This window comes from Neolamprologus multifasciatus, chromosome 10 (genome assembly GCF_963576455.1).
Source record: "Neolamprologus multifasciatus chromosome 10, fNeoMul1.2, whole genome shotgun sequence".
NCBI classification, from domain to species: Eukaryota; Metazoa; Chordata; class Actinopteri; order Cichliformes; family Cichlidae; genus Neolamprologus; species Neolamprologus multifasciatus.
In genome coordinates, this window is record NC_140448.1 from 26,972,885 (window position 1) to 27,000,837 (window position 27,953).

Here is a 27,953-nt window from a genome sequence, read left to right on the forward strand (position 1 = left end):
TTTAATAAAATGCAGGAATTAAGTGTAAATTTCTGTTGCTACACCTGTGAATATGGCATCAGTTCTTTATTACTTTTTTGTGATTTTTAAACAAAAAACATAAAACTCTACAATCTGTTGTAGAGTCAACAGCATAAGACAGCTAAAAAACAGACTGGAAATAAAAGTGCATTACTTTATGAAGGTCAGAGGTTCTTTTGTGTCTTTCATATTAAAAAGGTTTTATGAGTCACATCTGTGGGCAGATTACTCCAGAGATCAACACTCATTCATGTGCACAAGTTTGCTCTTTTAGTTCTTTCATGGAAAAGAGATAAATCGGTTAAAAGATGTGATTGATGTCCATTTTCTCAGTATTTTGTACGTCAGTTTGATTTTATAGATTTGCTGAACTATTTTTATTGCTTACACTTAGTCATTTAATGTAACCGGTATCTGTAAATCGATTTTAAATTGGTAAATTCTCTAAATAAATAACACAAAAACAAAACACATCATGGCCTTATCTCTGTTACCACATTTAACCAGTCAGAAGTAACCTGTTTTTGCGACAGTCCCAAAAAAATAGGAACTGTATATGAAATAGTTCCCTCTTCCTGCAGGGTTTACGGCTGCTACGAGGCTTTGGATGGGGGGAACACGGCTGACGCACTGGTGGACTTCACGGGTGGTGTTTCTGAGCCCGTGGACCTGCTGGAGGGTCAGATGGCCACAGACGAGGCGGCCCGTAACCAGCTGTTTGAACGAGTGCTCAAAGTGCACAACAGAGACGGCCTCATCAGCTGCTCCATCAGGGTAAGAACCGTGCGAAAGGTTCAGCTTAAAGAACACGCTAAGAAACATCAGTTATTCTAACATGCTTGTGTTTGTTGGATGTACATATATGAATATGAAGCACCAAAAAAAAACCTTGAACACAGCCCTCAAATCAAAGCTGATTTTCTTTGTTAAGACTAAAATTTGGATTACAGTTCAATTTCTGGCCATACTTCAGTAATTAATGTGCTAATTACTGCACAGAAACTCTCTTACTGGAGGTCAGAGTCAAAGATGTTGGTCTAAACTGCAGCTCAACCGGCTGATGGAGTAATTTTAGTTGGAACTTAAACCTCATCCCACTCCAATAGTCAGAGGATGTCAGTTTCTGCTGTTTGCACTTCATCCAGGTGCAACAGCACAGAAGTAGAGTGTCAATTAAAGATGCATTCAAGCACCTGACTTTTGAAACAAAGCCATCGGGAATCTCGCACTTGGCATTTCAACAGCATTCAAAACCCCGCTGTCTGAAAATTGTGTAATCACCCACAGCTGACCTCCCCAGAGCCCTTTAATAATTAGAACGTTTTCTATTCTGATTTAAAATCCAGGGATGAATAACCAACCTCTGCCTGTCGTGACTGACTTTCCAGAGACATTCAATTGTCTGGCAAAGATAGCAGCCATCTCAGAATCTCCGAATGAGCTCTTCTCAAAGGCTCTTCAACTTTGTGCTATAATTAACGTGCGAACGAGGTGCCATTGTGCGCAACATTTCAGATTTGTGCCTGTGTGTCTTTTCCTGTCCTCAGCATTTGAAGAACCAGACTCGGGTATTGTTATAGGCTTCCTGTTAGCAAAAGCAGGTTTTAATGTGGGGATTAATAAACGGTCCATTCCAGTGAAAAAGAGAAGCCAATAAAAACTCACTTATAAACCAGGACAAATTTATGGCCATTTGTATTAAAGTTATAATGTAAAGACGTGAATAGTCAGTTAAAATCACGTTCTGTTACTAATTTGGGTTTTTTCTGCTGTTAGTTACTGAAATGACACACAAGGTTTTTCCACCCTGACGGCACATAACTGTAGCTGTAAGGTAGTGCTGGAAATGTAACAACAGTCAAACTTCAGGGCTGTGTATGAAGTTTCTTTGAGTCTCTATTTTATTTTATGTATTTATTTTCTGGCTCTAATTTACAAGTTATATGTGTGTGTGCTCATATGTGTTTGAGCACAGGAAATTATTATTTTTGCAAGAGCTTCAGTTTTTATTTGAATAATTTAAGGAGAATTTTTTTTTTTTGCTGTTAGTAAAATTTATTCTTGGAACTCATTTAGATTCAATTTAATTTTCACTTAAATAGCACCAGCCTTACAACAACATTCATTTCAGGGCACTTTACATTCTGTTGCGAAATCAGTTTTACCCCGGTTCTTTTTTATTCCTCGAGCGTCCAGAGACGGCACCGGACTCAGTAGTCATTTTCACAAAAACTTTATTCATCTTTATTCATCTTTACTCATCTTTATTTATCCTCATTTAAGCATGCATTCTTCTAGAAGGGAAGACTTGACAGGCCAATGTCCCTCTGCAAAATCTTCACCCCTTTGTTAGTTACAGCCAGCTTTATAGAGGCAACCCCATCATAAAACCCCCATGGTGTGCTCCAAACTCTGTGTCTGTGTGTATGCACGAGCATGCGAGTGCCTGTGTGTGCGCGTACCCGTATGCCTATGTGAGCGCACGTGAGTGAATGTATGTGCGTACCTGTATGTATGTGTGAGTGCACGTGAGTGACTGTGTACGCATGTGGGTGTGGGTGCGTAACAGTTAAAGCACTGTGGGTGCGTGTCTCTATGTACGTGACTCCCTGCCGGTCATAAAAGTCCATCTCCCTTCCAGACCACAGTTATCCAGTTACAAATGTTGAGACCCCCACCCAGGTATCCTCTGGGGAATTTCCACTCAGCATTAACTCCTCTTTGTCTTACTTTCACAGTTCAACTGGGGGAGGGTCTCTTACAATCTACTCCTAAGTTCATGACACAGTCAGGCCTTTATTTATATCCAGGGCAGGGTCAGTGTCTCACAACTCTATATCTTATCTAACACATTCCTAAACTCTAAAATAAGACAATTCCCTTTGAGCAAGCAACATTGGAAAGTAGAAAGTCAGACTAATTTGAGTACAATAAATGGGTCAACATGGATAAAACATGGATGTAGCCACTCTGATGTCACCCACTCGTTACTGAAATCCTGTTCTGCACCTCGAGCTGAGCATTTTCACCGTTGACATCTTGATGTTTTGAAACTAAAGACGATGACGTGTGGATCTGACTGACGTCGGCAGTCATTGGCCAATGAGGATAGCATTGATAATCCTGTCTTTTGGACACTAAAAGGTGTTAAAGCGGGTCGTATACCAATCAGAACGTTGGTGGATCGATCCCCGCCTCCTACAGTCCACATGTTGATGTATCCTTGGGCAAGATATTGAACTCTGAATACCCTGATGCGTTCATTGTAATGTGGGTGTGTGTAAATGTTAGATAAAAGTGCTTAGGTATAGATATCAGCAAGTGACTCAAAACTGAGTAGAAAGATACTATATAAGTAGCAGTGGGTTACTGTAATTTGCAAGATGATCTTAATGTTTTATTCAGTGTGATCTGAAACCAAAAGTCTTTTTACAATAAGATAAGCAGCTCCCTGCTGGCCTTTTAAAAAGACAACAATTGCATTTATTTATATAGCGCCAAATCACAACAAGAGTCGCCTGTAGGTGATGGTTAAGACCTCACAATAACAGAAAAAAAAACATCAATCAGACGACCCTTTATGAGCAAGCGGGAAGGAGAAACCTCCTTTTTCCGTCTGTCGGGGCCGGCTGGGGGGTACAGGACAAGATGCACCTAAGAATTCAGGTTTCAGGTGCTTAACTTTTAAGACCAGGAGGCTACGTCCATCTTTTATGCTTTCTGAACCTCCAGTAAACTGAGAATTGCTGCTCTCCTGCCACCATCTGTTTAGACATCAATATAGCAGCTTTTCCACAAAGCTCAGTTCTTCCAATAAAACATTAAGCCGACTCACCTCTATGCAAGAACAAATAGTAAAAGCTGTTGCAAGCATAGATTTTATGTAAAAGATAACAGATGTTGGTTACTCGAGCTTTTTGAAGTCTCACCTTTTTGCCTTTTTTTCGAGCTTTTTGGCCCCTGCAGCTTGCTTTATTTTGTTCTTTGCTCTTTTTTTAACCAAAACTGATCATATTTGGTATGTAAGTTGAACATACTGACATGGCGGTCTGTGACAGTAGACATGACGGACATAGCCTATATGATGTCACCCATTGGTTTTGCACTACATTTCCACATTCCAGCATTAGCATTTTGTCTGCCACCATGATGGGGAAGGTTTAGAGCCAGAAGCTTATATATCAGCTAACACCACCTAGCATTTAACAAAGCTGCATTCATAAACTATACAGGTGGAACACACACACACGTACATCTGCTAAATATTTTCAGCTGCCTCATTTAGGGGTCGCCACAACAGGTCATCTGCCTCCATCTCACCCTGTCCTATTTCTACCGTGCTCCTCTGTGACACCAGCCCTCTGTATGTGCAAACCTTCCTTTCTTCTTTTGCCACAAATCCCTCATGACAATCATCTTCACCCACTCCACCCTGCCTCGGCTCTCTTCTTGTAATCGGAAGGTTGCCGGTTTGAGCCCCGGCTTGAACAGTCTTGGTCGTTGTGTCCTTGGGCAAGACACTTCACCCGTTGCCTACTGGTGGTGGTCAGAGGACCCGGTGGCGCCAGTGTTCGGCAGCTTCGCCTCTGTCAGTGCGCCCCAGGCCAGCTGTGGCTACAATGTAGCTTGCCATCACCAATGTGTGAATGTGTGTGTGAATGGGTGGATGACTGGATGTGTAAAGCGCTTTGGGGTCCTTAGGGACTAGTAAAGCGCTATACAAGTACAGGCCATTTACCAGGCCGTCTTCTTCACCTCTCTGGTGCACTGTCTGTTGTTTTGGATGGTAGTTAAAATCTCTCTATCTTCAACTTTCAAAGCTGCTTCTACGTACTTTCATACTCTTCACTCTTGTGCATACCTCCACCTCTCCAGGCTGTCTTCCACCTGCTCCCTCCTCTCACCACAGATCACAGTGTCATCTGCAAACATCGTAGTCCACAGATACTCCTGCCTGACCTATTCTATCACCCTGTTTATCACCACTGCTGATAATTAGTTCTAATTAACAGACCAATAAAATACTAAACTGAAGCACAAACCTCAGGGATGGGATAATACTAGTGAGAATTCCTTTAAAAAGACTTTAAAGGAACAACAGCACAAACACACATTTAAGAGGTCCCTTAAATGTGTGTTACCTCCAGTATGCAGGTGGATGAGTTCAGGGTCATTATTATGGGGAAAACGTTCCATAAAGTCCCAAACTCAACTTGACTTAGTTTTGTAGACTGCCTCAAGTGGCCACCAGAGGAACTGCTTTTGTATGTTAGCTTTGTTTGTTAGCATTCTTTTCTTTTGTCTAGACTGACAGAGGCATCTGTGTTTTCTGCTTTCCAGGCGACCACAATAGAAGACATGGAGGCGCGGCTGGACTGCGGTTTGGTCAAAGGCCACGCCTACGCCGTGACAGATGTACGGAAGGTGCGGCTAGGTCACGGACTGCTGGCCTTCTTCAAGTCGGAGAAGCTGCATATGATCCGCATGAGGAACCCTTGGGGGGAGAAGGAGTGGAGTGGCCCTTGGAGTGACAGGTAATCACAACACTGCCACCTGCAGGCAGGAAGATAAACTACTGAAGCTCCTCAGTCTCAAATCCTACCCTGTTAAAGGTAATTGAGCTGTCTTCATCTATCATTACTCGTAGCAGACATCTTACCTCTGTGAGTCAGATGTGGAGCATTCCCAAAACAATGTATTTTGCCCGTAATAGGATACGTGACCGTGTCAAGATCAATTTAACCAATTACATAAATTGAAAATGTCAAAGTGCGCCAGTCCCTTAGAATTTGACTCACGAGGTTCCTAAGAGACGTAACATGACGAATGATTAAATGCCAAACGACCGAATAGAAAGCAATCCATACATAAGGTCCAGGACGCAGAGAAAAGAGGAGGACGATGAGAAATGTCATGTAGACAATGAAAAATGGAAATGCAATCAAGCTAATGGGCCGCAGAGCAAAGAAGAACGGCTAAATTCAGCCCAGTCGGAGAGCCGCTTGTTTATGAAAGCAGCTCAGACGTCCTCGAGAAAAATGTTTCAGCTCAGTTTTGTGCTTTCTGCTTTGCTCGCCTGTTTATTCTACGCTATTCTTCTAACAGGAGTGGGTAAAACGGAAAAATAAATGCGCTCCCTCCTCGTCTCTGTCTTCGAATCGTGAACGGGCAAATTCGGTGAAACAAACAGGGAGCCGGTAAAGCCGGATAATAACAGACTCTGAATTATTGATAAGGCTGAAAGAGAGACAGCTGTTATTAAAGAGACGTGAGTCATCCCTCATCATTCACTCACTGTCGCTGAATAATTCATTCATGGTTTGATAAAACCCGTTACTGTAAATGGAGGCTGACAGACCGCTGGACGTTTGTCAGGGCATCATAAACGGAGACATAAACACAGAGTTAATGCATCCAGTAAAACACCTGTGTTTCCCCTGAGCACTGAATACAGAGGAAACCTTGATGTGCAGGTATGATTCACACGGTAATAAATACCACGACTGGTGCTTTAAAATAGAGCTCAGGAGGGAGAGACGCGCACGCGATTCATTTGTCTGAACTCGATACAGCTACTCAGAAATAAACTTTATAGCTGTGGTCGTTATAAGTCTTGCAATTAATATTTATAATATTCTGTTAATAATTTAAATGTTTTTCCTCTTCCCCATATTTGAGGTCCCACCATTTTCATAGCAGGCAGATGTATATTATTTTACTAGTAACTGTACGCATCTTAAATTAATGTTGTATGGTTTAAATCTGCTAATCTTGTGTAAATGTGTTTACTAGTACCCTTAGGGATTATTTGCAGTACTCTGAGGGTAACTTAAGGTAAGCTATGAAAGGAAATTTTGCAGTGAAAGTAGCAGAAAATAAAAATTGAAATATTTCGAGTGACAAAGACATGTTTGAAGCAACAGATTGCAGGTTTTTCCTCACAATTAAAGAGTTGGGCAGGATTTATAAAACAGAATGGTAACGCAGGGATGAGTACATCTGTTCAGTTTTATTTACAGTATATAACGCTGAATCACAGCAACAGTCACCTCGAGTTGCTTTATATTGTAAGGTAAAGTCAGTAATACAGAGAAAACCCCAACAATCAGACGACCTATGGGCAAGAAGAGAGCCAGAGTTTAATAATAACTAATGATTAAATGCAGAGAAATGTCTAAACACGGGTGATGGAGAAGACAAGCGTGAAGAAGAAACAGTCCTAGTTAATAGGCCTGTTAACTAAAAGAGGATTCAGATACAGTTGATTGAGCCCTAACGACAAATGTTTTTAGCCTAATCTTAAAAGTAGACAAGGTGCCTGTCTCCCGAATCCAAACTTTCAGCTAGTTCCACAGAAGAGAGGCCTGAAACCTGATTGGTCCGCCTCCCATTCTACTTTTAAATATCCTAGCAACCACAAGTAAGCCTACAGTCTGAGAGCAAAGTGCTCTTTTGGGGTGATATAGTATTAACCACAACATGGTTTATGTAACTCAAATGCTGACTCAACCAGGAAAGAGATGATCAATAAATCGTGCTTAAGAAGCATTTGCGGGGGACAATTTTCTTTATGGAGTTCTTTATGGATGACGACTTCTGTCTTCCCACTGATTGTTGTACATATTTCTGGCACTCCCCCCTGCTGATAGTAGCAGCTCTGACAGGTAGACGTGGGCTTTCATCTCCACACTACGAATGCAGTGTCATACTAGACTCCAACACGGAGCAGCTGGCTCTGTGCAGCACCTAAGCTGAATGAGAACAGTAAAAAAATCTTGGATGTTGGTTACTTGAAAGTATAATTACGTGTTCAGACATTATTTTTTGAGGTCTTATTTGTAGGCTTGATTTTTGCTCGCCCAATGGTCCATTTATAGTTGGTCTTTTAGAGGCTTAAAGGTGTTTCGTTTGTGCCGTTTAACCAGCAAGAGGCTGTGAAGGCTCCTGTATTGTGTGCTGCCATCACAGAGGAAATAAATTGATGATGAGCAGGGGGAAATTAGCTGTCACAAATGATGAGCTCAAAAAGATAATGCTCAAGGATCCCCCCTCCATGTGCAGCACCTGAGCCCCCCGGGCTCTGTTGCCAACACATGAGACAGAAGATAACGTGTCAACAACAGACGTCACCCAGAGCAGGTCCAAATGGGTTCAGGTCATGAAACAGTGAGGCCTTTTACTAAAATCTGACACACTTATACAACAAAATTAAAATCTACCTCTAACAAAAGCTCATTTGACATAAAAGCCTGTTTGCTCTTTTGTTTTTGCTCCCTGCAGTTCGGAGGAGTGGAACAAGGTGAGCAAGAGTGAGAGAGAAAAGCTGGGCGTCACCGTACAGGACGACGGCGAGTTCTGGTGAGAGCCTTAACAAAAAACACACCCACAGTCATGTTGTTACCTTAAAAAAAGGCTACAACACTTTTATTTTCAGGCACCGATGTTTGGGCCGCAGGAATAGTTTGACATTTTGAGCTTATTTTACTTCCTGCTTAGATTTTTGATGTTTTGATCCAAAGCTAAAGCAGATGGCCTGTCATGTCTGCTGTTACAAAGGTAGATGCTCATACTAAGGACATTATATTTTTTGACAAACCCAAAGTTAGGACCAATCTGAAATGTATCTGTTGCAGGGGTTGAACTTCAGAACTGCTGTTCTGGGAAGACTAGAATGTGAAACACACTTCTTCCTGTATTTTATTGTTTAATTCCTTGTGATGTAAATGAACCGCATAAAGATAATTAAGCAATTAAACATGGTCTAAAAGTATACGCATTTCTGTATTGTCCTTTTCTTTGGCACCAACCTCAGAATGATGAGGGGAAGGCAGAGACATGAATAAGGCCTTCAAATCACCTCTGATATTGCAGCAATTCAATAGCTCTTACAGTGAAACTAATTAATTTCTGTATCTCACCTACAGGTGGGTAGTTTAGCCAAGCATCAAGACTATAAGCTCATTTATTAGTTTATTTATTACTTTGTTGCTTTGTTGCTTGTATCACTAAAGAAAGAGGTCAAATTAGACTTAAGATTAAGAAGATTATCTTCATCGTGTCAAATAAAATGATGCAGTTCTTCTTCAGAAGCCCTCGGCACTCAAACTTTAGGCTCATTTTATCTCAGCTCTGTACATCCTAACCATTTGCTTTGCTCCTGGTTTTGTTTCCTCTGCTTTTGTACCTGTTCAAGATCTTCTTCTTTCAAGCTTTTCCCTCTAGTTGGTATCCACTCTCTCTGCTCTCTTCTCTCCTCTTTTCCTGCTGCCCTCCTGCAGGATGACATTTGATGACTTCTGCCAGTACTTCACTGACCTGATCCTGTGCCGCCTCATCAACACCTCCTACCTGAGCATCCACAAGACCTGGGAGGAGGAGGTGATGAGGGGCTCCTGGGTCCACCGGCAGGATCCCCTACGCAACCGATCCGGAGGCTGCATCAATCACAAAGCCACCTTTCTGCAGAACCCTCAGGTCGGTACATGTCGTGGTTTTGTCTTCAGGAACTGTGTGATCAGTGCTGGACTGTGATGCACCGTCCTCTTTTTCTCCTCCTAGTATGTGTTTGATGTGAAGAAGGTGGAGGACGAGGTGCTGATCTGCTTACAGCAAAAAGAGAAGAGAGCCACACCAAAAGAGGGCAAATCAGAAAATCTCGCAATAGGCTTCGATATCCACAGGGTAGAAACACCCACACGTAACCGAGAAATCCTCAAAGGGTAACCAGGAAGTAAACCTGTGATAGATCTGGATCTTCTCCTTCACAGGTGGAGCTAAATCGGAAGTACCGTATGCACACAGCCCAGCAGAAAGTAGCAGGTTCCATCTACATCAACTCACGCTGCGTCTTCCTCAGGAAGGAGCTGAAGGAGGGCCGCTACGTCATCATTCCCACAACCTTTGACCCCGGGCAGCAGGGTGACTTTCTGCTCCGTGTCTTCACTGATGTGCCTTCAGACTGCAAGTAAGTGTATGATAGTCTCGCATCTGGATGTAAAGAGCTGCACTCGGAGGCTTTACATCTTTAAAGTCTCGTCAGAGGCTGATGCAATTGGATGCATTATTGGATGAAATTGTACTTCCTGTCAGTCACTTTACACAGTTACTTCTGCAAGAAGTAATTTGTTTCAATATTTGCTCCAAGACCTCCCATTTAATCAATAGTTAACACTAAACATCTGCCTACACATCTGGACAAATCATGGGCTTAATCAGGGGAACAATGCTTAATGCTTGGTTCTGTGTTGGTCTGACATGTTTATTATCAGCTTCCTTCCTTGCCTGGCTTATTTTGATTTTCTCATACCAGTGTTGTCCTGTCTAGCTTATTTCAATCATCTTATGCCTGGGTTTCAGGTATCTTCCCCAGTTTATTTTGATTGCTATTTTGATTGCTACCTTGGTTTAGGTTTCCAAGGTCAGGGCGACCGTGGCTCAGGGGGTTGGGAAGCGCATCTGTAACCGGAAGGTCGCCGGTTTGTTCCCCGGGCTCTCTGTCCTGGTCGTTGTGTCCTTGGGCAAGACACTTTACCCTACCGCCTACTGGTGATGGCCAGAGGGGCCGATGGCGCGATATGGCAGCCTCGCTTCTGTCAGTCTGCCCCAGGGCAGCTGTGGCTACAACTGTAGCCTCCACCAGTGTGTGAATGTGAGAGTGAATGAATAGTGGCATTGTATGGGACAATGCACTTCGTTCATATCAGTCTTAGACCCCACTGCTGCTGTTAGGTGCGGTGCACATTTCCAGTTTTGTCTTAGGCCTTTTGAAGCTGGTATCCTGCTTAGAGTATACTCTTCTGCTCAAAGCCAGAATGTCTGTATTTCAGCCATTATAAACACTGTTTAAGTCTTAATATAAAATATATATAATTTATATATAATATTTTCCTGTCTTTAATTTTAAAAATGATTTATACAGTGTATGAGGACAGTTACAGTCCTACATTTACACTCATTAAACCAGATTGATTCCTGTAATAACACAACCACAGAAATTCTGCCAAGGAAATCATTCATGTTAGCTCAAGAGAAGGACTGCTTCACGCTGTGTTGATACATCAGCACAGTAACAGATAGTAGATAATTTTTCACCTGTTATTTCCTGTTGCTTTTGGGACTGCTTTCATTAGGACATCCAGAAGAAGTACAGAAGTTTGGATTTTCCTCTATTTCTGCTGACACTGGCAGCGTTACAGAGGCCTGTCACACTCCAACATGAGGCATATCTGTGTTCATACACCCATGTACCTGTGCTGTCTTCATCTTACTCAGAGAGCTGACCCTGGACGAGCCTCCTCAGACATGTTGGACGGGGATGTGTGGCTACCCTCAGCTGGTCACTCAGGTCCATGTACTGAACGCTGAGGGTCTGCAGGGACAGGACTCCAATGGAGGTCGGTATGAGGACTCCAGTCGGTGCGTAGCAGACGTAACCTTGCCTGACATTGAGTGCTGTGTTTTGTATTTGCATGTCAATGATGAAGTGCTGTGAAAACCCACAGAGCTGCACTGCCTCAATCCCAAAAAGAGAGCGAGAGCCCAGAGCAAAGCACGAGGTACCTCAGCACCACCCGCTGAGATAATTTAGCTAGTGTAGCGTCTACTGCCTGTAGTGTGCCGCAGTTATGGCTTAAATCTCTTACTGTGTGTGTGTGCATGTGTGTGTTTGTGCGTGCGTGCGTGTGAACTAACTGCTGTAACTTTAACACAAAAGTTCATGTGATTGTGGCGTCTTATAGTATGCTTCTGTTAAATAAGTAAATCAGCGCTGAGCAGTCAGTGTACACCATCCCCCAAAAAGTCGCTTTATTTACATTTACTCCACAAAGAGCCACCAGAGCGAGCAGCTCCTCATGTTTGATTTGACAGATTTTACTTTATTTTTACCCTTCCTGAGATAAAACTGTTCAAATCTTTTAATTGTTAGGCAAATGTGTAAACCACTACAGTAAGGAGCCACTCGACAGGGGGTCATTAACTGTTCCGATACCAAGTAAATACAAGAGCCAGTTTTTGTTTTACTTTAAATTTATAAAGTTAGCTTATGTAGGGGATAGCAGTGTGTCATGACTTAAGAGATAAATCAATGAATTTCCCAATCCTGAACACATTTAATGACCACCATGTGTCTGTCTCTAAAGCACTTTAGTTCCACCTCTCTTAATAAAAATAGATTTGACAGTCAGTACAAAAGGGCTCAGATGTTTTTCATAATGCATGTTTTTATCTTCCCACAAAATTATTCAGTTCAGTGGGCTACATGCTGAACAGAGGATAGAAACAAAGTATCAATTCATAATGCCAGTGTCAGTCCGATACCAATACCAACATTGGTATCAATACTATCATTGAGCCGCCCACCTTTACTGCTTTGTACATACTTATAAAGCATAAGTGGAGGCAGAAATACTAGTTTTTTGTTGCTGTTTTTTAATTAAATAGTATTTTTTTCAAATGTAGAAGTCCAGAGGTATTATCAGCAAAATGCACATTGTTAATAACAGAAAAATGTCCTCTGTGGCTGTTTTTTTATTAATCAGTGTACTATATTAATACATTTTTTTGGACATCTTGCTGGTTTTATCCCGGCAGAGCTATTTTAAACTTTTAGATATTTGTTCATTTTTTTCTGACAGCTGTAGATCCCTACGTCATCATCACCTGTGAAGGAGAGAGGGTTCGTTCACCAGTTCATAAGGACACACGGTGCCCAAACTTTGACATCAAAGGCCTGTTCTACCGCAAGAAGCCCAAGGAGGGCATCCACATCGAGGTGAGCTGTCACTCTGCAGTCCGTAGTGTGAAAGGTTGAAGAAAAAAAATGCAACTTCAAATTTGATTTGTTCTTTATCCCTCAGAAACTACAGCTTTTGGCCAGTGGCCTTTGACAGCTTTCGCATTTATGCATGGCACCAAAATGTAAAGTGCACATCTTCTGAACAGTAGCTATAAAGGTTACTAAAAGGTTACTGTTTGCTTACTTTGGATTTCATTGCATAGTTTCACTAAAATCAAATCAAGGTGACAGGATGAGAAAACAAAATCTAGGAAGTCTTGCTATATACTATGTGTTTATTCTGCGATCAGACCATTTTGTAACCTCTTTCCCTCAGGCGCTGACAAACACATGGTCACTCTAAATTAAATACTAGCCATTTGAGTTGTTATATAACCCACATAGGGTCTTAAAAATCATCAGATTAAAGCATAAACTCACATATATCAAAGGAAAGTGTGCAAAAACTTAAACACCAGCAGGTGTTTCATAAAAGGAAAAAAAATATCAAGATTAAAATAAACAATGTTCCAGAAAAGGGAAAAAGCTCACGTTCATATTGCCACTACATGTAAAATAATTTACATATAAAGAAATTAAAAATAAACCTACAGAACAAACATGTTATTATGCAGACATAATATACGCTGTACACAAACAAATAGTAGCCGTAGAATTCAAAATACAGGGTTATCCAGCCAGTAAAAATCCAATACTAAGCATTGATCACATTTACTGAGAAATAAATGTTCATAATTACAAATCTTAAGTTTTCCTCAGGGGCATCAAACTGTTATTAACCCATTAGGTAAAACATTTAGGTCAAACTACCGTAATTCTTGAACCATTGGCGCAATTAAAAAATTCCAACGGTTCCTGAAAGCATCAACTCTGTGCTTTATCAGTGATATGAGGGTCGTGATGGTAATCCCAGGTAGGGCGCCACATTCAGCGAGGCTGCTGCGACACTGTTCCTGGGATTATTGTAATAATCCTAATTAGGGCTGGGTATCGTCACTGATTTTTAGAATCGATTCAATTCCGATTCACAAGGTCCAGAATCGATTCGATCCACGATTCGATTTAATTCGATTCGATTCGATTCACTTCGATTTGAATATGGGAAATTTTGACAGTCAGAAATATTATAATTCAGATTAGTACGTTTACATATTTTTGTATCTATAAAAAGGAAGCTGACACACGCAAGACTTTATCAAAGGTGCGAGCGTCACAGCAGATGCCTTTGTGTCAAAGTAGCTGAAGATAAAACACAGAAACACATGAAGGTGATTTTTCCTGGCCTGGGATTTTATAAAAATATTCTGCAGTACATCAAAAACGAAAGAAAACCATTAATCAACATATGAACATTACCTCTGAAGTTACAGCGGTTTTATTAGAGACACGGCTAAGCATTTTGCATTTTGCATAATTTTAAAAAGTTTAAATTTGTTCAGCATTGAACGGCAGAAATTAGGTTTTCTTTTCGGAAGTATATAAAACAGAAAAAAAAAAGTCGGCCGATAGCGCTGTAAACAACGGTAGACTTGTGCGTAACAAGCAAGCAAATAATGCAGAAAACCGTACAGAGAGAGAGAGGGGGAGAGAGAGAGAGAGAGAGCTGTGCATCGTGGTCGAAGCAAAACAGTAAAAGTCAGAGTGAATACATGACGATGTTTTTGTGAAGCGTAGTTTGGATCCTCTTTTGCTGCTGGTTCGGTCAATATTGTTTGGAGAGACATCAAACTAACAGCTTTACAATCAGCGCATAAAGGGCGTGAACACAAAGCGCGGACCCGCCGACAGATCAGAATCAGCGAGCTGTCGGCTTTCAGCCCCGACTGTGAGAAATTCGACATCTAACTGATTCTGATCCGCGGGCTGCGCTGTGTGTTTAAGTCTTTGTGCAGAATCCGTGTTCCTGCTCTCATTTACTGTTTTAGCTGTTTGGTAGTTGTTGAAATTTTGTGAGATTTCACCTGAGATTCTGGCATTTCGGGCAAAATAAATTTATATTAAAAAATCGATTCAGGATTTTAATGAATCAATTTTACGTAATCCAAGCCAGAATCGATTTTAATCGATAAATCGATTATAAAAACCCACCCCTAATCCTAATATCACTGAAAAGCAATAGTTCCCCGCTGCTTTCGGGAACTGTTGGAATTCTTTTATCGAGCAAGTGGTTCAGGAGTTACAGCTGTTACATATGTTGAAATAAAACGTTGCAAAACCTTACGTTTCGCCACATTCATCGCTCTCTGGTCTCACGTCGACATCCTGTGTGACAGTGCTGTATGTGTGTGTGTTTTAGCATTTTGTAACTGAACACGTGGGAAATTTGAGTCTTGTAAGTTGAAAAAAAATTCAGTACATGATGTAGACGATCTAGGGCGTGAATAATATATTTCTTATATTTGTAGATATGTCAAAACATCTTAAGTATTCGCAAAGTGAAAGCAAGAACCTAAATACACAGTCGACAGTGACGGCTGTAGAAAAGTGGGAGCTAGCTGCAGGAATAATTTGGGTTGATAGTCTCGCGGCACTTGTCTTCATGCAGTTTCACAGCGTTTCATCGCTTGTCTCATATTCAGTCCTTTTTCCCTTTATCAACTCTCTCTTTGAGCCTATGGGACGTGAGAATGAGGCTGCTAAGGATGTTTGCAGAGCATCCATAACTAATCAGTTACAGGCTCCATATCAGGCGACACATGTAAACCAGTGTATTTGTGAGGCAGGTTATTAATAGTAATACGATGTTGGATTTGCTCGTTTAGAGCTGTGAAATTGTTTTATTTGTAACACAGTGAGGAGTGGGCATTAGAGCTGGTAAATCATCTGTATTTACACACTGTTAGCATCAGAGAGAGACATCATTCATTTAAATAAATAAGAGAGTTAGACGATCACATGAGGTATCCTTCATGTTGTTTTTCACCAAACAATCTAAAAGATGGACAGATCAATTCAAAACTGAGTAAGGAGACCTGTATTGAGCTTATTAATTTGTCCAGTAGAGCTCCATTAAAAACCCAAGTGTACTTAATGATTCATTTGATCATTTTCACTATTCATCCGTGGCCAGTCCCCTCGCTTTTACTTTGGAAATTCAGTCATTCTAATCCCAGTTACACATCCCACGTTTTCAGGATTTCAAGATTTCAGATTGCAGTCAACTGAGGTGTTTTCTTAGCCCTTCTAATTTAAGTGCATAATCTTAGCTACTGTGGCTGCTATAGGACAAACATGTTTCAGACAGACGAGAGATGATGGCTGTGGCCGGCTGACCTGTTTGTACTACTGTTTGGAATGGATCTGACTGTTAGGCTGTTGTTGTTGTTGTTGTTGTTGAAGGCTGTCACTCCATTGTTTTCCTCAGTTGTGAAGAGGCTGTAAAACTGCCATTTCTGTTGATGTTAGCTGCTGTTAGCCTCTGTTAGCTGCTGTTAGCTGCTGTTAGCCTCTGTTAGCTGCTGTTAGACGCTGTTAGCTGCTGTTAGTCCAGGTTAGCGAAACTGTCGTTGAAGTGGCTATACCTTTTGTTGAACTCTGACACTTGAGAATAAACTCTCATACGGTGTAATTGCATAGTAATGTGTGTATATGTGTGAATACAGTAGCCCTTTTTTTACTATTATAAAATGTCAAATAATCACTGAGAGACAATTACCTTTATGTTTATTGGTTAACGTGTGAATAAGGACTGTTTATTCATTTAATTTTGTTATTTAATAAATAACATTTTTTTTTACTATTAAACAAGCTTTTAATAGATTTCAAAAATATTTGTTTTATTGTTTTAAATCAGCGGTCCCCAACCCCCGGGCCACGGACCGGTATCGGGCCACGAGAGTTGAGGCTCGGTCGTGAAATTTATGTTTTTCAGGGGTTTTATCGTTAACTCTGTTTCCCTGGGTCTTTTCCCGTGTTGTAGTTGTGTGTCTTATTTTGAACGAAATATTTACACGTTACCATAGCGACCAGAGAGCATTAAGGGGCATAGAGGAGGATGTTACTTTCAATGTTTTTGGCGCATTTCAGCAGGATGCTGCTAATAAAGTTACACAATTACACAGTGAATTCACGTTTAATATTATATTTTTATTATTATTATTATATTATTATATTTTTTATATGTTTTTGTCTTGGTCGTATCATTTTATTTTGTTGCATTTACCCGCAACACCTTAAAGGCCAATCCGTGAACATATTGTCTGACATTAAACTGGTCCGTGGCGCAAAAAAGGTTGGGGACCGCTGTTTGTGACATGTGGTTTAATTACTTTGTAAGTAGTATATATACTGTGGGTACCCTTATACCACCACAAAAACTTTTTTTAAACAGATACTCTGACATATACGTTTCAAACGACCTGTGTGAGTGAATGACGGGAAAAAAGGTTCAATATTTCTTCGTGCTGCCTTGTTTCCTCTGTGTTTTACTTCTCTCCTTCCTAGTGTCTTCTTTCTTCTGTCACTTTCTCTCTGGTGTATTTCCTTTGCTGATTCCTCCTTTTTTGTGCTTACTGCCTTTTGTATTTTTTGTTTCCTTCTTTCCTTTCTGACTTCCTCCCTTGAGCGGCCAACAGATCTACAACAAGAACATGATCGTGGACACCTTCCTGGGTCAGGTGATCTTGTTCAGCGACCCCAACGAGCGCCAGGAGCAGCACACGCTTCACCTGCGCGACAAAGGCAGCCGCCAGGACAACGACCTCCCGGGCACGCTCACTGTGCGCCTCATCACGTCCACCACGCTCACCAACATCTGAAGCGGCAGTTTATACGATTGCAATGATCGAAGCTCAAGGTGGCGTACGAACCGCGCCCGCCGTTCATCTTTTAACCGTCGCGGGAGCTCACTGTGTCTTTTTTTTCCTGCCGCTTGCGCTCTCTGTGTGTCTCTGTTTTCCTTTGCTTCCTTTAGCTTCACAGGGTTTTATTTTTGAAGGAAGCTGTACAGGGGGTTTGTACAGAATATTTTTAAATACGTTCCTGTCAAAATTGTTCATCAGTCACAAATTTGTTCTTAAAGTAGCAGAAATCTCTATCAGAGCAACAGTTTAAGAAACTGATGAAGTTTTATCAGATTTTTTTGCTGTTCTGACCCTTAATTACAGACTCGTTTTATTTCTTCTTATACTCACACACACACACACACACATACACATGAATATAATACATATGCAGACATCTCTGCACTCTCCATGCATGTGCCACTGTTTCCAAGGGCTATGCATTGCCTTAAGGCTGAGTTTGTCTCACCTCTTTGAGGAGACGAGGGGAGGTGGGTTATGTTGAATACTATTTATCTTGGCACAGCCTTGGTTTAGTTATTCTTTGTCTCTAAAAGTTTGCATTAAGCCCTGCTTTTTGCCACCGTGTTATCAGCTTCTGTCTCCCAAATGCTCTTTTATAACTGTGAATAATCCTCCCGCCCAGCTAGCCAGCCCAACCACCCAGACACCTCAAGTCTTCAGCAGTTTGCTGGTGCTTTGGAGAGCATGCAGCAGTCTGTCACTTTTTACGTTGGACTTCAAAGCCAACAGCAGCTCTTCTCTCCCCTCGACTCAGTGCTTTTTCTGTGTTGTTCTGTGAGCGCACCCGCGTGTGTGAAGTCTTGCCTCCCGGTTTCCATCACTAGCATCATTCGAGAATGCTTTCCGTCGCCGGCTGCTATGGACGATCTCTAAACTGCATGGCTTTTAAAAAGAAAACGAAAAAAAAACCCCGAAACTCTCTGCCTGTGCTGCACATCTTTCTAGTCGTAGCTTAGCAGCCGGTGCTTCTGATAGTGCTACCCCCTTCCTCCTCCCCATGCAAACATCTTTACTGTCCAGTGGAGTGCAAAGATTCACCCTGACATAAATCAAGTGCTTTATGGGACCAAAGAGGAGCCAGGCCCCCTTTTCAAACCGGCCTAGCCTGGCCCGGCCCGGCCCAAGCCTAGCGACAAACCGCCACCCCCTGTGCCACATCATCTCTTAACGGCAACACCACTGCCTGACGCTTCCTCTGACTTGAGTCTGTCGGCCCGGGCCAAAGACTCACGCCACGTGATCCCGAAAGACAGCAGCTCTGCAAGCGTGAGTGTGTGAGATTGTGTGTGTGTGTGTGTTTGAGTGAATGTCATGTTATACCTGAAAGAAAAAGATCACAAAGGAAAGGTGTGAACCGAATAGTAAAAGGGACCTTTTTTGAAGGGAAAAAACACACCTTGCACTTTATTTCTTTAGCTTTGAGGGATAAAAAGAAAAACCCTCGGAGACTACGGAGAGAGAGAGGAGTGCTTTAGCAGAGGAGACGTCCTGCCAAACAACCTGTGCCATCGCCTTGTTCCTGGCTTTGCCTCCACAGCAGGAAAACAACTCGGACGAACTGTTGAATTCAGATGGTTTTGAATATTGAACCAACACTGGTACAGTTTAATCTTTTCTCTGATGACATTTCTCGCGTAGATCGTGTGGCCATCCGATCCGACCTTTTACCATCCAGTCGGCTGCTTGTGACAGAAAATAACAGCCTGTGTTTTTTGTTTCTCTTCAAAAGTGCAATCCAAGTTTTATAAACTTTTGGTTATTACGTTTTCCCCTTAAAATTTGAAAAATGTAACTTATGGTTATTTTTAAGACATTTCCTTTGAATGTAAACCATTAGTGGACTAATCTCTCAGACAAAATATCAAGCCCCACCCCCCTTTTTTTCAGTGCCCTTTTCCATGACTTGAACTGTCACTCATGGCATTTAAGTGGTCACACATGTTTGTGTACAGCATCTTTATAAATGTGTCTTGCATGGGTTATTTTTCCAAGATATCCACAGCCTTGTATTGTACTGTTCAATTGTTACTCTATATATTTATTCTTTCTATCTCAGAAGTCTTGGAAATGCTAGTTTTGAGCAGTGAGCATGTCTACACTTAAATGCACCTCATGTCAATCTGATCATGTCAGTCTGTTTGAAGCAGTTGTGTCTTGTACTACAGTGATGCATTCATAATGCCTCTAGCATCTGTGAACATTAGCAGCAGTTGTCAACGACTATTTAGGTGCTATTTATCTTCTTCTTTGTGTTCTTTTTGTTGGTTTCACTCAGAAAGAAAATGAGCGTCATGTAACATGAGACTGAATCTGAAGCGTGTTAACAGTGCAAACAGCCAGTGTTGGAGACTGTAGTGCAGAGCAGTGTGAGATTAGACAGCCTGCCGGTTTTTATTTGCAGGGTATTTCCTCTTTATTCTGCCAATCAGTTCCATGCACTTCTCTGAAAACAGGCAAGCTCTGCAACATCAAATTGATCCTGAAGTTGGAACCTGTGACTATGGAAAGAGCAGAGGTTACTCCAGCTTTCACCACTTTATGTTTGGCTCCTGAACTTGTTTAAATAAAGGCAGGCTCTCCAGTGGTATCGATGCAGAGTTCCCTCCTAACCAACACCTACTGTGAAAAAAAAGAGGTGTTTGGGTAAACAAAGAAGGCTTTCCCCCTCCCTCATACAGAGAGTGGCCTACTGCAAGGCACTGAAGTCCCAGCTGTGGTTAATTTAGTTTGGTTAAAATGAGTTTCTCTTTGTCCAAAACAGTGTAAAGATCATTTTTGTCTATGTGCTAAAAAAAATTCAGACAGCTCAGATAAATGAATTTATTGCGGAAGATTATCAGTGCCAAATGTGTGCACGGGTGTTGTGATACAGAGCTTTTATTTTTCCTGAAAAAGAAGGATCTTTTGATCTTTTAGGTATTTTCTGAATCCTTAAAGTATTTTCTAACCACCAAACATTGTTTTTCCCACACGATAAAAAATTTCCACCTTTAAGTTGCAGATGTAAAACATTAAGGCAAAAACTGCATTTCATATATCGGCCACTTGGGGCTCCAAAACGAGTCATTGTGCTCTGTTAAAAATGCCCAGGTTTACAGAGTTAAAAAAGAAAGTGTGTATAGTCCAGAACACGATTTCTGTCTTCGTATCGAATGAATGCGAGATGAATGTTCAACTCATCTGTTTGGATTTGGAAATGCTTAAAATTTAGGGATGTGGTGGCTTTGTTTGCAGACAACAGCTGTAGTCAGCAGCTGTCTGACTTCACCGCCACCAAACTAAATCACTCGACCTTGTTTTTGCTCTTGGTGCCTTTTGATGCATTTTAATGGATTATCCAAAAGCTCCCCTCCATCGTCTTTTCTAAATTCTGGCTCCAATAAAATACCATAGTCGTGGCCAAAACTCTGATGTGAAGGCTTCAAAACTGCTGAATCTACAAACTAAACCGTGTCCATTTCCATCTTTATATACAGACTATGTAAATGACCTGCATCCTTCTTAAAAAAATGCAAAATTAACCAGACTTCATAAGACACTATGCTGATGCTGAGTAACAAAATTGGCAAGGCTTCACGAAAGAAAATAGCTTGAAAGTAAATTTTTATTGTTCTTTTACTGTGCAGGAGACTAAAAATCTTTTGTTGAAATGGTTGGAGCTGTGAGGATTCTGGAAATGCTTTTGCAACCTCAAATGTCAGTGTTCTGGGTCTTAAATTTATTTATAAACACAGCCTCTTCTCTATGAGTGAAATGTAGTTGTCAGATATGAAAGATATAAGATACAAAGATATAAGCTGGAATCAGACAAATACCCTCTCCTGGTAAACATGTCGCTGTGACGGGCTGTAGTTTTGGTGTTTTAACCAATGAGGTTGCTTACAGACAAATCACATGGGACTCAATTAGCCCATATGGTTCCCCTCCCCCTCTCCAATCATCAGTCTGTTTACTGCAGGTTGACACGAAATGCATTGCTTGTTGCCCAGCAGTGTTCCTCATCTGTGATTCCTGTGGATGAAACCAGTATTTCTTTGGCATTACTTCCACAAATGTGTATGTTAAATGGGAAATGGATGGTTGTGGATGCGTTTGGAAGACAAGAAATGACCAAACCAGATTCTCTCCTACTCTTATGTCTAATTCCTAAAAATGCCTGAGCTCTTCAGCGTGAAGTTCATTCCTACCACTTCTATACATAGGCGAGGGTAGAAACACAAATCGATCAGTAAATGAATACACTCAGGTCTGTCTTTACTGCGACAGACTGCTCTGCTTTTTTCTCCAACTCGTGAAGAAGACCACAAGATACTTAAACTCCACCACTTCCTGGAGTAGTACTCCTTTTCCATCATGGCCTGAGACTCTGGGATGCTAATTTTCACCCTGTCTGTTAGCATTCATGAATGGCGTGAGTGGCAGTCAGTCTCTGTTTGTTAACCCTGCGATGGACCTGCCATCTGTCCAGAGTGTGCCTCGCTTCTCACCTAGTGAGAGCTGGGATTCGGATAATCGGTTAGGAAAATGGATGGATAGATATGGCCCTTATTTTTTTGTTGTTGAGTATAACAGCAGATAAGTGAAGGGAGATAATTTTTCATCAACTCTTACAGGGACTGAACAGGACATTATTTTTATTCAGAAGTACAAGCTTCCCATCAGCCAACCTGGATTTTATTTCCCTCTGAGTGTCCCTTCAGGTGATGCCAGTTCTGTACTGTGAGGTTTCCAATCAATGGTTCGCGGCTCCGGCTGTTTCTTTATTCATACAGAAGTGACGCAGAAATATAACGGCTAACACTGAAGTTGACAGCTGCGACACGTGTGAGTATTTAGGCACTAGAGTCAGCAATCATAAGAGTACGGAGTCCGAGCCCCAACTCATGTGCCAAAAAAAAAAGGTGTTTTATTTTGAACAGATGCATTGTGGGTGATGGAGTGTTTGAGTCGGACAAATGCTTTTGTTCCTCACTACATGCCCAGTTTTTTTTCTGCCTTTTGTCACCGTGTCGATCATTGTAATTGTTGCACATTGTAATCCTTTTGCCAAAAGTGTTTAATGGCTTTCACTGTTAACCGCCACACAGACACGCGCACACACAAACACAAGCACACACTAACACACACTTACACAGACCAGGCTTTGTTGGAGTGTCTGGACCTTTTTTTGATAGTTGCTGTAAAGCGTATCAGTCTTCTGTGTAGATTTTCTGCATGGCCACGCCAAAGCAGGTTTGAAGAAACTGTTTGAATGAAGCCGAATTAGTCACAGCGGCGGCGACTTTTGTACGAATCCAAAAATGCCAGTGCATGTAGCAAAAACACTTCAGATCTGCTCGCGCCACCACGAATCACAGAGTGTTCATTTTCAGTTCTCAGAGTGCCGTAAAAACCCACTTGCTACTTTGATAAACATACTGTGTGAAGTAAAAGGCTTGTGTCGCACACTTGCATGCATGGAAACAGTAACCAGTTTTCTAATATTTTGTATTTAGTATCCAGCAGTATACAGTATGTATATAAAAGTAGCAGGAACTTGACTTATTCGTTTTTATCACGAGATCCATCTTTCTGGTGGATGCTTATATCTTAGACACTCATTTCAAGTGAATGCACTTTGTGTTCACAACCTCTAGTGATCAGCTAGAATGTGTAAAGGAATCAGATTGTTTCTCTTATTCCTTCTCCCATAATGCCTTGTGTGAGTTTCAGTTAGATCCATAAGTATTCGGATCTTGTTTCTTTATTTCTGTACACCACCAAAGTGGATTTAAAATCAAGCAAACAAGATGTGATTGAAGTGCAGACTTTAAGCTTTAATTCAAGAGTTTTAACAACAGAATTGCATTATTTCAGAAACTTTTCTTACTCTTGGGGTTTGCTTTGGGCCGTTATCCATTCGTGCAGAGACTATAGCCCTCTATACTTCATAATCATCCTGCTACTTCTATCAGCAGCAGTATAAAACTACAGGGCCTCGATTCTTCTGGAAGTCAGACATGCCCACTGCACAGTAGTTTTACCAACACGTTTAGGATTAAAAAATATGAATGTAGCTTCTGTGATGTCACCCACTGGTTTCTGAAGTCATGTTTTGATTGGTTAAAAAAAAAAAAGTAGTGACAAAAAAATGTGGGTCTGATTGAATCCTAAGTTTGGAGGTTCTTGGAATGTTTTATCTGCTTGATTTGTCATGAAAAACCACAGAACAGCTCATCAATCAACTGTTCTATTACTTTTGAGCCTCTGAAATGAGCAACTATGTATAAAAATGTCCTGAACAGTTAATACAGCCCTTTTAGTAAAGCCCTTTAATTAATTCAATTCAATTCAATTCAATTTTATTTATATAGCGCCAAATCATAACAAAAGTCGCCTCAAGGCGCTTCATAGATACAAAGAAAAACCCAATAATCATATGACCCCCTATGAGCAAGCACTTTGGCGACAGTGGGAAGGAAAAACTCCCTTTTAACAGGAAGAAACCTCCGGCAGAACCAGGCTCAGGGAGGGGCGGCCATCTGCTGCGACCGGTTGGGGTGAGAGAAGGAAGACAGGATGAAGACATGCTGTGGAAGAGAGACAGAGGTTAATAACAGATATGATTCAATACAGAGACGCCTATTAATACATAGTGAGTGAGAAAGGTGACTGGAAAGGAAAAACTCAATGCATCATGGGAATCCCCCGGCAGCCTACGTCTATTGCAGCATAACTAAGGGAGGATTCAGGGTCACCTGGTCCAGCCCTAACTATATGCTTTAGCAAAAAGGAACGTTTTAAGCCTAATCTTAAAAGTAGAGATAGTGTCTGTCTCCCGAATCCAAACTGGAAGCTGGTTCCACAGAAGAGGGGCCTGAAAACTGAAGGCTCTCCCTCCCATTCTACTTTTAAATACTCTACTAATTACACTCTAAGTCTGTACTTCAGTCGCATCTTGATTATTTGATGTAGAAATTCACTGAGGTGGTGTAGAGAAACAAAATTACAAAATCTGTGTCATTGTCCAAGTGCCAGTCAACTGCCTCTAATAGGGGCATAAGAAACTTCTGACATAGATTGATTGGGGACTTCAAGTAGTTTGCCGGTGTTTCGTGAAATTGAAAGGACTACACAATGATCAAGCACACCTTTCATACATGCAGAAAGGGAACAATCCAGAGATAAAGAAGGTTTAGGAGAGCATAGATGCAAGGTGGAGAGAGGGAAAATGAAGAAGAGGAGACACCTGCAGTCATGATGCACACAAGGTTCAATGGAAGTAGGAATCAAGTGAAAACATGTTGGATTTAGAGCGCTTATCATTTCTAGACAGAACGACTGCTTGCGTGCTGATCTTACAGCCTCGTCAGCTTGCTGCATGAGTCTAAATTTGAGTCGAGGAGCGGCTGCACCAGATATCACGTTCATCCTAACGACAGCATCATGTAGGCCGTACCGAATTTGACACTCTGACATTTTTAATCTGAGCTCGAAGTCTTGTCGAATCAAGGAATGAGCTTGTGATTCTTCTTGTATTTTTCTGCTGTTTATTAACTGGAGACTGGAATACCTACTGCATGGTGACTCTTCTAGAAAATGCTATGGTCTTTATAACAAGTATCTTTTATCAGTATTTTATAACCTTGTTAATTTTATATATCCACTCCCAACTACCGTGTTTACTGATAGCTAGGTATCAGAGAGCCGTGCTGTATGTTCTGTACTGTGTGCTTGTCTGTGTCTTCTTTTTCAGCGTGAGCTTTACTTTTTGTTCTGTTTTTTTAACGCTTGTTCGTTTTAATTTGGTTCTCGGTTACACTGTGGTTATTTTATAGCTAAGATCTGAAATTATTATTTTTTCTTTTGTATTTAATGTCAACTTGTGGCATGACTTTGAAATAAAACGGAAAAACTTATTATGGGTCTGTCATAATTTTTGGAATTTTTGCAAATTTAACTCAAAGGTGAGTACTTCTTCTTTTTTTCTTTTTTGTTTACAGCATTTAAAAATTCAGTTTAGTACAACAAATAGACACGGGCAGTGTTGGGGAGTAACGGAATACATGTACCGGCGTTACGTATTTACACTTACCATTTAAAAAGGTGGTATTCAGATTACAGTTACTTTGTTGAAACAAATGGATTATACAGCCGTCTTTTCCTGTTTCATATGGTAGGCTATGCCCTGCCTATTTTTGGTAATTTTACGCTGGTCTAAACCCAAGCGAAACACACATTAAGAGGCTAATGCCTGTGGCCCATGTCACCCCTACTTCACGCATAATGACGTGAAGAAATATTCTTTAAAATTATTATTCAACAAATGAACAGCCAGAAACAGGAGACGGAAGCATGTAAATATAATAATAACCACTGCAGCCAAGAAGAGTGCCTGAGGAGCCCAGTTGTAAGTAAGCTATTAAGACTCGACTGTACACTGTGTTTGTGTTTTCCTCCGAAACAATAAGTTCTGTTGGAGCAGCCTTTCAACGCCTCTCTCTGTCTCTCGCTAGCAAAGTTGACCCACACAACAAAGTAAAGCTAGTTTTCGGCTATGAGCCCGACACGGAACCGTATTAGCCTTTAGGTCATTTTACTACGGCTCGGAGTCGTTGACCTGTTTTATATACGCGCGGAATAGTTTACTATACCAGATCACTGCTAAAAGCAGCCTTACCTAATGTCCACCCCACTGTTACTCATTTTATATTAAGATTTAAAAATCTAGTTAGTATTGTTATGGCGAGTAGCCTTCAGTAATAGTAATAAATCACAGCAATAGTGCATTCATGTAGTTGTAAAAAGCATGATAAAGTATTAAGTAATCCAAAGTATTCACAATATGTTACTCTCATTGAGTAACGTAACGGAATACAATTGTAATTTTGTAAGTTTTATAGCTTTTCTGAATGATAAAGACCTCCATCATGGCCAGTCACATTACACTAATTTAATTAGAAAAAAGAGGCAGATAGAAAGCCACTATAAAAACAAAACCTGCTCTGGAGAATAAAATACGAAAAAGATTACAGCCTTAAGTAAAGAACGTGTGAATGCATGGGGGGATCGATGCTTGCACAAACAGAGCTGCCTTTTCATGAAAAAAAAAGCAATGTCTATACTAAAAAGACCAAAGCATCCATGCTGTTCCTCTAATATCGATCCAACACAATACTGACACTGATATCTACACTACTGATACAGTGGATTATTCAGTCCTTTGAACACTGAGCCATAGTTTCTTAGTTTAGGGTCCTTTCAGACACTCTGTATCAGCTGTTGATGATTCCTGAAATCATCACACAGCAGAAGTTTTGCTGAAATATATTTAAACTATTAAAATAAATCTAAATAAACAGTGAAGTTGTGACACATGATCATTTAAGGAGGTCTCTCTGCTAAAAAACACAAAAGTGTCCTGATATCAGCTCTGACACACTCAGGCAAACGGGGAGGAAGACAAGAAAACTTGGACCTACGTTGTGAATAATTAATAACAAAATCTGTGAATAATCAATTGAACTTCACTGTGTTATATAAAAGTACAGGCTGAGCTCTCACCCGGTGCCTGATTTTTGTTCTCCATGACAGAAATTAAAAACTGACTTTTCAGAACAGGAAATTTAAAAAGCCAGATATTTTCAGATTAAAATCTGATGGAATCCCTTCATACAGTTACGTGTAACAACGTTACTCTATATATCGGGGATGTCAAATTCATGTTACATCGTGGGCGACATACGGCCCACTTTGACCTTAAGGCGGGCGGACTAGTGAAACTCCACTTTATGCCAGTGTGCAGAAATTTAACGAAACATTTAATCCTCGAAATATCTTAATATGAGTGAAATAAGTACAATTTCAACAGTGTGCTTCTGCTACATGATGTGTAAAATGCCCACACTGGCCTGTATTTATAATCTTCTTTTTTTCCTATAGTAGAACTTACCTATTTAGCATTTTCTGTCATTTAATTGTTTATCCATCATGTACCTGTTTGGTGATGAAAATTCTGTAAAACTTAAGAAAATACCGTTAAAAGTAGGGGTGGGGGAAAAAATCGATACTGTGTAGTATTGTGATATTTTGTTTGCTAATAATGTATCGATACAGGGACAGCAGAAATCGATATTTTGTTACAAAAAACGTTTTTGTGGACTGGAACATGCTCTGACTTCAGAGCATGTTGATCCCTTTTCTGAGCAAGAATCCTGACATTCCTTCACTGTCCAAATGTGTTTAACTTGTTTTTTGGCAGCAATAAACATGAAAGTTTACTTATTTTAATTTAAGACATGTTTTATTTTATTTAAGTTTAAAACTTTTTGATTTAATGTAAAATTATATTT

General features: G+C 40.8%; 1 protein-coding gene across 5 annotated transcripts in view; it reads left to right on the top strand.

Moving 5' to 3' along the window:
• capn5b (calpain 5b) overlaps positions 1-26,097 on the top strand; it is a 63,661-nt gene extending 37,564 nt beyond the window's left edge. For 2 of the 5 annotated variants that reach the window (XM_085174136.1, XM_085174135.1), the window contains exons 7-16: positions 603-795; positions 5,362-5,555; positions 8,302-8,379; positions 9,300-9,495; positions 9,580-9,702; positions 9,789-9,985; positions 11,293-11,414; positions 11,523-11,576; positions 12,657-12,793; positions 17,392-26,097. In XM_085174136.1, coding sequence (XP_085030262.1) covers positions 603-795; positions 5,362-5,555; positions 8,302-8,379; positions 9,300-9,495; positions 9,580-9,702; positions 9,789-9,985; positions 11,293-11,414; positions 11,523-11,576; positions 12,657-12,793; positions 17,392-17,574 — 1,477 coding nt within the window. In that variant the 3' untranslated portion in view covers positions 17,575-26,097. Of the gene's footprint in view, positions 1-602; positions 796-5,361; positions 5,556-8,301; positions 8,380-9,299; positions 9,496-9,579; positions 9,703-9,788; positions 9,986-11,292; positions 11,437-11,504; positions 11,577-12,656; positions 12,794-17,391 lie in introns of those variants that run through there. The other 3 variants (XR_014876383.1, XM_085174137.1, XM_085174138.1) reach the window with 3 other exon arrangements.
• The last annotated feature ends 1,856 nt before the right edge of the window (positions 26,098-27,953 follow it).